The sequence below is a fragment of the Elaeis guineensis genome, chromosome 9 (genome assembly GCF_000442705.2).
Source record: "Elaeis guineensis isolate ETL-2024a chromosome 9, EG11, whole genome shotgun sequence".
Taxonomy (NCBI): Eukaryota; Viridiplantae; Streptophyta; class Magnoliopsida; order Arecales; family Arecaceae; genus Elaeis; species Elaeis guineensis.
The window spans coordinates 95,794,262-95,806,472 of record NC_026001.2 but is presented as its reverse complement, the minus strand read 5'-3'; the positions used below and the strand labels follow the sequence as shown (position 1 = coordinate 95,806,472).

The 12,211-nt window shown below is 36.5% G+C and overlaps 1 protein-coding gene across 1 annotated transcript in view; it reads right to left on the bottom strand.

The window, feature by feature from the left end:
* The window catches only part of LOC105051134 (protein BONZAI 1), a 74,135-nt gene extending 66,580 nt beyond the window's left edge, over positions 1–7,555 (bottom strand). Inside the window, exons 1-2 of the mRNA XM_073243042.1 lie at positions 7,400–7,555; positions 6,702–6,819 (exon numbers count right to left, since the gene is read on the bottom strand). Of these exons, the coding sequence (XP_073099143.1) occupies positions 6,702–6,767 (66 nt within the window). The 5' untranslated portion in view covers positions 6,768–6,819; positions 7,400–7,555. The remainder of the gene's footprint in view (positions 1–6,701; positions 6,820–7,399) is intronic.
* Between the last annotated feature and the right edge of the window lie 4,656 nt (positions 7,556–12,211).

The window sequence follows — 12,211 nt, the reverse complement described above, 5'->3', positions numbered from 1 at the left end:
AACGTACATTTACATAAAATGGGAATCCATTCTTATTACAAAAATAATTTGACCATTCATTCTTCTTACAACTGCCAAAACGTCTAAATTTTTAGTCGACATTGGTGCAATCAAGATCAAGTTCTTAACATTCTTCGAATGCGCACAAATAGAAGCACCTTACATCTGAGAAGCTAGTGCAACTAAGATTGAACAAGTTGCATTTGCATTAACTGACAATCAAAGAACGCCAATGTAAGAATTGTGATACACCAAATCCATGATGCAATTCAAAGAGCCATCCCACTGCAACGAGCTTGATAAAAATCCTTATCCGCAAGCTCCACGAAATAATCATCATGAGGAAGGACGAAGTGATCCATACAAACAAATCTTCAATCTCCAACCTTTAAAAATCTGAAAAATCAATAAAAATGCTCTTTGTTAGACAAGACAATGAAAACACTACAAAAGTTTATTGTTTTGCCGCCCTGCACTTGCCCAATGAGTTTGCTAATAGCAATGATATGCACCGCTCATAAACATGGAACAATCAAGATGCAACTCATCAAAGTCCAAGTCAGCACATACCTAAGCCTAGTTAAGGATCAATGAGGATAGGTTTAATTATAGACAAGGTTTTAAATCCCGTGGAACAAGACTGTCCCAATTTTTTCATGAAATGAAACACGCCGCCATCCCACTCCGTTCCGACACTTGGGACAGAGGATGTCCCAAGATGTCCAGATCGGGATGCTGAGACACTAGCGGGATGCTAACAATCCTATCCCAACACATGGGTTGGTACCCCATCCCGCTATCCTGTAGGATGTTCCGCTGAAACCTGAATCCTTGATTATAGACATGCCCAATTGATGAATGCAGTAGAAAAGGCATCCTATATCTTGGAATGCTGCTTAAAGGTCCTTCATGTTCTAGTTCCATATTGCTTGAAGGTGCATCATAATATTGTCATGATGTGTCATGTCATAAATAACCGCATCAGACACAACCAAGGCAATGACATTGACAGGTACTTCAGGAGATGGAGCCACAAGAGCCATCTGCAATGCAAGGGATGTCGAGGATTACCTTGTTGTAGTAGGTCTAAATGGTACGCCTTTGTTAAATCACAACTCATATTTGACCCGAGAAGCAAAGAGCTTTATAGTTGTGTTTACTCCAAGATTTACCGAATCGGTACAAGAGGGCATACCGGCCACTAACCAAGGTAATGAACCAAGCTGGTAACCAACTAGTCCGATATGGGGACCGATTTGACATGGTTCAATGGACCTTGGCTTGCTCAATCATATGAAATGCAAGTTCTAGATCAACAAGCAAGAGGGGAGAACGGCCCATAGTGATATAACATGGCCTTCATCAAATGCACAACAAGTATTCATGATACATGTATAGTGTCAAGGGCAGGTCGTATGATATTCTCATACACTATACAAGAAGTTCCAAATAGGGATGGCAAAGGATCGGATATTGGTTAGATCCACCAATACCTGATCCATCCCACTAGAAAAAAACCATATCTGTACCCGCCCCATACCCATCTTAGGTCAGGCTCCAAGGACGGATCAGGTCGGGTCGGATCGGGTATATCTGAATCGGCCTCCCCCAACCTCCGTTCCCCATCTCCACCGCTGCCCCAGCATCGCACGCTACCCCATCCCCAAATCCTACAAAATATCATGCTTCCACCAAGATTAAGCTCTCAAAACCTTAATGGACCAACTCACATCGCCACAACTCGCACAAAATCCCATATTCTCAAGAAAAAACCCCAATCAGACATAAAAACCCCTCCAATCTCCCTTAGGTACTCTGCTTCCCCAATTGGGACCAACTCACACCGCCACAACTCGCACAAAATCTCATATGCTCGAGAAAAAACCACAATCGGAACCTAATAAACCCTCCGATCTCTCTCAGGTGCTCTCCTTCCCCAATCAGGATCAACTCGCACCACCACAAATCGCACAAAATCCCGAGAAAAAACCCCAATCCAAACCTAAGAAAGCCCTCCAATCTCCCTCAAGCACTCTCCTTCCCCATGAATCTCCTAAAAAGAAAAAGAAGCAAAAAGAGAAAAATAATCAATCTATGTGGGAAAAGGTCATACCTTTCAATTTTTTTCCATCTTTCCCTTCTTTTCATTGATTTTTCCTATGTTTTACCAGATTTTTCCATTGTTTTTCCATCCTCATGAGTCTCAATTGGGTGGGAGGCTTGGAGTGGCCAAATAGAGAAGCTTAGATGATGACTAGTGTTTTGTCGGAACCCTAGCTGTCGGGCCGTCACCACTAGGGATAGGGACTATGGGGGTAGGGACCCACTAGGCCGCCGCTAGGGGTGGAGACTGGTGGGGGTGTTGGGGACCTGCCGGGTGGCCACCACAATGCCTTGGGTGACAACATGGCCCGATGGGTGGGGGCGAGGGGGTGTGGGCAAGTTTTATGTAAACAAGAGAGGGAAAGAGAGATTTTTAAATTATTTAAACAAGAAAGATGTTCTCGAAGTGGGGCATATCATTATCTATACCCGACCTGAATCCGCTTCGGATATTTTTTCTAAAACCCATACCCACCCTACCTCTTAATCGGGTCAGTTAAAACCCGCCCCATTTAGATCCGGTCAAGTATCCATCGAATTGGAAAAAATTGCCACCCTTAGTTCCAAACTTATCAAAAGGTGATGGGCCCTGCAAACACGGTATATCTAATCACATTTCATAGAGCATATCTTATTTGTTGTGTATGTCCAATCATACAAAATGCAGGTTCCAAATCAACAAGTAGGAGCACACTAGGAATCTATGATACATAGCCAAAGTGCAAGAGGCATGCCACGGGATACTCTCATGCATTGTGTGACAAGTTACCAACTTGTCAAGAGGCCTTGGCAGCATATGGTCCATTTATCTCTAGCACTGTTGGTGGTATCACAAAGGAAGTGATGGAGGACCATGGATTTGCGAGGGTGGATTCTACTGTCATGTCCAGTCATCCGGCTATGGACACCATCACTTTTTGTACCCCTCTAATATTTATTATGGTGATCTTGATAGTTTCTCATGGTTACCTAACTTATTATCCATGCTAAGGATGGAATGTGACTACATATTATCACTATTGTCTCATTAGGACCAGCACTATTCTAAGCCATAAGTGGGGCCACTAGATTTAGCTAGGTTGTGCTAATGTTCCAAGATTTTTGCATTTTATTCCACTCACTTTATATTACTATACAACGTGTATATTTGAACTCTCCTATTTATATAGCAATGATGATCATGAAGTCAATAAGAGTGTATGCTTGGCATGGCCCTAGGGCCAACCAATTGGCATCTACATTATATCACAATGATGACCCAATTTTCCAAGCTAAATTGCCTCCAAATTCATAATCTATCATTATTTTTCCTATCTATCTGCCATACCATCAAAATGGGAATGGATGTGATACACGAGTAAAATTTCCATGCCATTTGTCAAAAAACAATATCATGTGTCAAGATTCGCCGTCTTGATAGCAAACCCTATACCGATGCCATCCTATTATGGTATCGGTATGCAATTTAGTATGGTACAAAATGGCATATCGAGTGTTAATTCAGTACAAGACACTGTACCATCAATATGATACAAGATGTACCAAGCGGTTTGACCTGATACAGCATTCCATGTCATGTGTTGCTTTGGACATGCCTTCTTAAGTTTCGATGAGAATCAAAACCACATATTGCTTAAAAAAAGGGGGGGTTCTTCCTAAGTGGTTGCAAGGACTATCATGCTATTACATTTATGTAAGGAGAGGTACTTAGCCATTTTCCAAGCATATTGCATGACTACATTCTTGTAGGTAAGGAGAAAAAGGTCCTAAACAAATCTTGGTCACATGCAACTAGCAGTGGGGCAACATATTCAAACCATGCTCTAATACCAATTGATGTCGCAAAGGCGTCAAACTTGGATTGAAAACTCAAAGGAGAAAAGGTGCAGGCGCAACCGATTGCCGTGAGGTAGAAACCCCAGGCAGATAATTGTTGAAAGAAAAGTAGAGATGGATCACTCTCTTGCAAAGTCGAAAACACCACCTTGATAGGCCACTCCTAAAATACAACTCTACACACTTGCTCGCAAATCCTAGGAATCCACAAAAGAGGGGAAAGGAGGGAGGGAGGAAGGGAGAATAGTGACAAGGCAAGAACAATTCCTACAAGAGAATGCTCACTAACCAATAACCCACAAGCATCTGTAGTATAATTACAAGAGGAGCCCCAATAGGGATATTTATTAGTAGTACAAGGGAACTTTTCTTTAAACTTCCAATTGGGGGGTTTCCAAGTCCTATTTAAACTTAGAAAATACTAACTACTAACTTTCCTAATAACATCAAGAATTCTCAAAAAGAAAATTCACAAAAATCAAAACTAAGACCAAACTTTCCTGAGGAAACTAAACTTATGTTGGGTTCCACGATCTATGTGGCAGAAAACCACAACCCGTGCGGCCGCACATGCGCCCTAAGTGCTCCAGTATCACAATCTCCAAAAACCAATTAGTTCAAACTTATCTAGGTCCTCCCTATAGTCGCAATTACACAAATTTGCCTATGTTAGAGTAGAAGAAAGTTAAAGGGCGATAAGGCATATTGGGCATCGAATTTCAACCTGATTATACCAATATGTCAGTTGCACTACATCTTCCACGTCTTGACACCTTCTCTAATCATCCTTCTCTTTAAGGCAGACTGTTTCCTTCCCTATGGTCATCTTTTACTCCACCCAATGGGTTGCACAAGCATGCTCCCTCATCCAATACCTTCAAAAAGCAAAAAGACAAAAAACTAATATTTGGAAAAACTAAAAGGTTTAAGAATAACCCTTCAACAAACATTTTTTAAATTGTAAGATAGATTTGCATCATCCATGTAAACATGCAAAGGTCAACATGCAAATCCACAAACACAACAAAATTGAAGGGTAAATGCTCAAAAATTGCTCAACAAAAACAAGTATTGCTATATAAAATATTTAAAAAGAATCATAAATTATTTGTAAAATTTAGGAAATTTCAATTTTTGTATCAAATTGGCAAAAATTAGGAAAAGAAACTAGGATAAAAACATTACATCCAATTAAAACATTTTTTCCAAAAAATCAAAATTTCAAACAGTATGCAAATTACCAAATAATCTTCAAGCAGTTATAAAGCATTCTTCTCTCATGATTTTAAAAAGAATATTCCACGAATGTTATTAAATAAAAGATACTAAAACCTAAACAAGACTCCATGTATAAATTTTTTTGTTTGAAGTTTAATGTATTGCTATTAACCTTCATAAATTAAATTAAGCATTTCATAGCATCCTTATTGAACTTCTTTTGAAGTATACTAATCTCACTCAACCAAATGATAGATAAAACAAATTCTATAGCAAAAAGTAAGTTGAGGAATACAAAGGGCATGCCCTTAATTAACAAATTCATGCAACAAAAAAAAGGTAGACATTTTATTTTATACATTATAAAAGGTGTTTGAAATTGCATCCCATTTTCTAGTAAAAACAAGAATAATCTAGAGAAAAAGGGTACATCAAAACTCATTTCAATCATGATAGGTATTGACATTTTGAACATGAACTACAATTTTAACAAGAAATGCTTCCCATACTAATAGCCCCCATCAACAAACCATCCATCTATGTCACCCACCATTATATTCATCCTCAATATATAGTAGAACTCAGCATATAACCTACTAAACATAATTATCATATTTTCAATATACCAGCATCAAACCTATCTTTATCATGGCCTCCTTAATCTTTGTCAAAGAGATCATACAACCTTGGTCTTAAATAACTTAGCTTTTATTTGTTCAACTAATAAGAAATGATTTTTCTTAATTTTGCCTAACAACATCCAAACAACCACATTTTAATTATGCTTGTCTACACTAGAGTACAAGTGCCTTAATTTCCTAGGATCTGTCCATCCCAGGAATTTTGATAAATGTACAATGTCCCAATCAACATTAAGCCTTATATACATCCGAATTAGAACACTTCAAATCAAACTATATAGGAGTCATTTTCTGTAAATTCTGTTCTCTTTCATCATGGATACATATCATCATGACATTTCAAACAAGAATATTCTCCAAATGCTAGGCTTTTGTGTAGAAGGAAAGAATAAAATAGAAAGAATCATAACTCCAAAAGGTCAGCATCAACCTATGAACAACTTTTAATATTGGAAATATGAGATATATAAATATATTTTAAGACACTAAGGAGCCATTTCCTCAAGCTATATTTATGCCCTTTAATGTCTACCTAATACATAAACAGCAGCACTAAAGACAATATTATATATGCATTCATTCATATATTCAAAAGTGCCCTCATCAAGAGCTAATGTGGTCATGAGATGGAAACCAACCAAACTAGCAGATCCCACCCTCATTGCACAAGCAGTATGCTTGATTCACAAAATTTGCTCTTTGTTGACGTTTCAAAACTTACAAAATTGTCTTCGCCAATAACAATTCTAAAACAGTATGTAAAACAACAAAGAACTTTTGAAAATATAAAATAGTAGAATGACAGGAATGCTTAAGCATGCAAATCATCTGTGTATTTCAGCTATAAATGCACCAGTATCAATGCATAAAAATCATTCTTAAGAAACTTGAGAAAATATGTACCCAGGAATAGGAACAATCCACGCATAATGACTTTTTCAAGGATGACAGCAACCAGATCGAGACCATATCATCATGGTGCTTTGGTGCATTGCTCAAAACACCAGTGACCAAAACATACCTAATGCACGAAAGAAAGCCAAATTATTTTCACTTTAAGCAAGCGTCATATTAGAAACTGCATGAAAAATAATTCTTAAAAGCGCGGTAGCATTCTTCTAGGTAGAGAGGAAGCCCTAAGGGACCGCATCGAATACAGTAATGAATAAACGCAAAAACATCACCAGAAAATACGCCTAAATCAAACTCAATCTAACAGTTCGAAATCCCTGTACGAAAACAACACAGCCCTAAAATTATTCTAACAAAAAGAAAAAAAATCATTCAACTCATGCTAAATTTCTATTAACAAATAAAACTTGAAATTTTACCAATAAAACTTCCTAAACAGAAAAAGGTGGACGGATCTATCTAAAAAAACGAAAATAAAAATAAAAAAGCAATTGCATGGAAGAGTAAAAACCGTAGACGAAAGAAACCCTAAAATCCTCGTGTTTTACTGAAAAAGAGACTGTACCATTCAAATTCGAGTAGATCTCTTTAGGAATCCATACGTACTAACAAAATCAAGCACGAGAGGGAGAGAGGGAGACAGATCAAAACCCTAACGATAGAAATTTCGATGGGATAAGGAATCGCACCTTGATGGCGGGACACGTCGGAGGCTTCCATCCGCCGAACGGGAGATCGACGAAGACGTCGCCCTTTGCTGGGGCGAAGAACGATGGAGAGACGAGAAGAGGGAACCCGACGAGTCCCATAGGTTGCAGCGGCGGCGAGGAACCGGGCAAAGGCGGTTCTATTATAGAAGCGGGCGGCCTAGATGAACGGCTGAGATTGCTGTACCTGAGATATATGGTCCGATGTTACGCCGCGTGGTGCCTCGGCGTAGGCGAGGACTTGGAGACACGAGAGTCGTGCGTCGCCACGCAGGCTAGTCGCGTGCGGCCTTGCATTCATTGAGATTCGTGTACGAGACTGCGATCAACCTTCCAATTCAACATGGAGCCCAAAAGTTTTTTTTTTTTTTGGGTAAGTTGGAGCCCAAAAGTTGAAACCTTATTTCAGAGCCTAGCACCGTCTTATTAGATTCGAATCTTTAAAAGCCTCAAACGTCCAAAAGCTAAATTATTGGAGGAGGGAAAAAAACAAAAAAAACCTAGAATATTCATCAACTATTTCACCTACTCGGATGCTTATTACGTGTTGCTTCTAATAGGGCTTCTGCTGGAAAAATGTTATCATGTTACATCTTTGAAAGTATTAGAAAGTACGTGCATAACCAACAAAATTCTCAAGTCCATAAATATCACAAAATTAATTTATATATCATGATTTTTCATGAATGAAAAAGAAATATATACATTTTTGTGGTATAGATGGTGACCATGAAACTGCAACTTCCGTATAGTTAACATAATACAGAAATTTTGCACACCAAGTCTATAAACAACCATGTTACTTTTCATTGTAGCCTTTAGATTATTATCATTCAACTACTTGTCTAAAAAGAGTCCAAGGACACTGACTACACTTCTCTCTTCTTTTCATTCTAGCACTTTATATTGCCAATTCAATTTCATAATACCAACAAAGCTAGTTTTAATAAGCATGAAAATGGATATTTTAAAAAAAATAAAAAAAGCAAAAAATTTCTTATGCATGCAACAAGTCCCAAGTGTTATCTAACTCCAAAATTCATGATGGATTGATACCTATTGTGGCATGCATAATCTTCAATAGAGTGTTGTGCTTCTAATGTCCATGGTTAAAACTACCTCCATCACATATCTACAAATAGATTTTTTTTCGCTATTGAATACTTTATATTTGAAAATTATAGTATGGATGTTATGAGCAATGCCTTCCTATTTTTGCCATTGACTTATTAATAGTGAAACAGTAATGGCATTGTTAGAAGAGATAGAAGAGCTCACATCCCCATAATATCACATATATGCCTTTTATTTGCAATTCTAGTAAACCTTATGTATTGTTTCTAAAGCAACAACTCCACCCAATAGCTATATTATGCAAGTGCAATGTCACAAACATGCTTATACTTTTAATGAAAATCTTAATCAAATTACATTGACATTATTTACTGGATTGTCTTTGTCCATAGAATATATCCGATCTATAATATTTATGTTATTTGCCCAGTTGTTCGAGCCAATGCCAGTGGACTATGCACCACCTACAATCTTGCCTGAATATAACAAGAATGTTAATTGATCATAATAATTGGCTAATCGCTCAAACTCATCTGAAAATAAGCATCAGCAAACCCTAGATATATGTGATTTCGTATGATCTACAATTGAGATGTCCTTAAAAGCCATCAATCCTTGAATGGAAACAATATATCTTTTAGGAAGGGACTTCCAGAAGATTTAACTAGTCTGATGATGGTTTTTATAAGATTCTCACCAAGCCTTACTCAAATAGAATGGAAATCCATGGATGATTTTGTAAAAGAGATATGCAGTAACCAATGCTATGAATCCAACCACAGGACTGAGTAGCTACAAACCAAATAACCATTTATAAAAGGGACATTTGTTGTACCGAATGCTATGAGAAACAACATATTAATGCTAACCATTTGTGAAAAGCAAATTATTCAAGTCTACTTGTTCGCCTCTGGTATACATCTAGGATAGGTTTTATCTCTGATCATCTGCGCCTCCATCTTCCATCTCCAACAATTTGAGCATCCGATCTGCCACCAACCTTCGGCAATCAATTATTCGAGTACCGAATCCATCATCCTCCTGCAAATCGATACCAAGATTGGGATATCATGAAATAGGATATCTAACCAAAGTCAATCATTGAATATAGATCTAATACTACTCATGCACGAATGCTACAAATCTTACACGTCTTGGTGTAAGGTATGTACTCCATACAATGATCGGTTTGATAGAGGAAAAATATCCAAAATCCATTTGACATTTTTTATCTAAGTGAAATAGCATAGTTATTTCAAAAAATTATCCTATCTTCCAATAGAACACAAACTATAGACCATCATAGTGGTGGTTGTTCTGCAATGATATTTAGATCCCTAAAATAGTGCCACCTCCATTTTGATCCCCATTCAGTAGATACAGTATGTAACCTGTAATTCTCTTTTCACAAATCAAACATGAATTTCTAATTTTTAGGTTTCAAATCAAGCAAGCAAGATGGCGAGGTCGCAGAAAATGCTTGCCAACCCAAGAAGCGACGATGGCAAGCCTGCAACTCTGACTCGAAAGAGGAGGCAAGTTGAAGAAATAGGCATTATTAAACTTGGTAGAATTCTACGACTCTGATCCTGAGAAGTCATCGAAAGAGTTAATGAAAGAATTACAGAAAGCATCATCACAACCCATTAACAAGCAAAAGGAGGACCATCTTAACTATTTGGAAGATTTGAAAGAGTTCTCAAAACATGATGTCAAGGAGTGGGACAACCTAGAAAATGACACGAAAGAAGATGAGCTAAAAGAATATCCCAAAGTCAAAACCATCGGTAAGAAAGAGGAGGAAGAGATAGAGAATAAGATGGTAAAGGGCTTGAAAGATGGTAGTGAGGGAGAGGAACAGATGCTTTACTCTACTCCTGAACCTAATGGCAAGGAAGTCAAGGAGTTGGAAGACTTTTAGGATGATGGCTCCAAGGAAGAGGAGCCAAAGGAGAAACCAAAATCCTATCAAAAGGAAGAAGAGGATGTAGAGGGTATAGGAAATGGTGGCCAGGTAGAGGAAGAAAAGTCATAGCCCTTTGTAGAAGATTTCACTTCATATGGTGTTTCCGATCCTCACCAAATATATAATCTCTTCATGCGGTCCTTTTCTCCAACCACTAGTCTATCACTAGCTAGAAATGCACCCATGGATCAAAACATTTTCATGGCAATTGTCGAAGCACGGAATGAATGGAGTTACTTAATTCAAGTAAACATGCAACTAGAGTAGCAAGTTATTGGAAAGATATTGGAAAAAGGCTCGTATTTGGTAATCCTATATTCATCTAAATTCAAATCTCCATCCGTTGATTTCTTAAATTGATATTTTATCTCATCAAAAAAAATATATCTTTAAATAACTTTTAGAGTTTTTTTTATGCTTATGCTATTTTGATATGCACTTTAATTCTCTAACAAAAAAAATTTGACTCATATTTTTTAATTGTTTGATCATTTTATATCTAAGTTCTTCGGTATAGATGTACTGATGCACAAATGCTAACATATATATTGCTCAATTTTGATGATTTCTTAATTTAGTAATATATACATCACACATTATCATTTTTGTCCTCTTGACGTAAGACATGTTTGTGTGCTAAAACTTCTATTCTTGATATAATCTATCAAGTTCTTATCAAATCCTTGAAGTAGTCATTGTTTAATGCAACGTTTCTTGCTATGTGGCCCTTTTTTGAATTCTAAACCTAGCATAATAATTTTATTGTTAGCCTTTTCTATATCTGCATATAATCTGCATATATGGATTGATTCTTAAACAATTTTCTCTCCCTTTTCCTTTGACAGGAGGTTGGACATAAATTGACTCTATCTTGCTTGGCCCTAAAATCCTTTTTTTCTATCTTTATTTTGTTTTGCATATTTTTTTATTGCATGATATTTCATTACTATTGTACTTGGATTTGGTTATTTTACAAATGTTAGGTCAGGCAATTCTTATAAGCATGCATGTTGTTTCATTTATAATTACTTAAAGCATATTTTTAAGAAAATTATGTCCATCACTACGATGGATATTGCTTTTTTAAAAAATATTAGGAAGATAATTTTGAAAAATGTAATCTTACATATCCTTTATATATATATATATTTTTTTTTTATGTATTTTTTTATGCATTTTTTTTTTAATATTGACTGAATTACCTCTGGTCATATTATAAGCATACTTTTTCAAATGGATATAAAACATAAATAGTCCTCTTTTCTTTTTTTTAGATCTTTGCATCAATTGTCTTGAGAATGAAAGTACACTCTACCGTTGACCTTCTTGAAGCATCCATGTTCTTTAATTGTTTTTCCTTTAATGTTGCTTTATCACTTTCTCCAATAACTTTAAAGTATATCTCATTACTTTAATATACTATATGCTTTGTCTAATCATGTAGCATAATTTCTAACTGTTAGTGTTTGGCAAAATTTACTCCCTTTCTCTAATGGTCCTCCATACATAAAATAGTGTAATATATGGACTTATATATTGCTGGTTCAAGTTGTCTTATATTGCCCACAATATTTTGAACCATTAATGGTATGATAAAATCTTTAAATTAGTTTTTCTTCATAATAATTTTCACATATAAGTTCCTCATTTTAGAATTTGCCTTTTTCAACTTCTTCATCTTTCATCAATAACATATGTTAGAATTTTGTGTCGGGACATGTATGCATGTTTCAAAAAAAAAATTTTCTAAACAA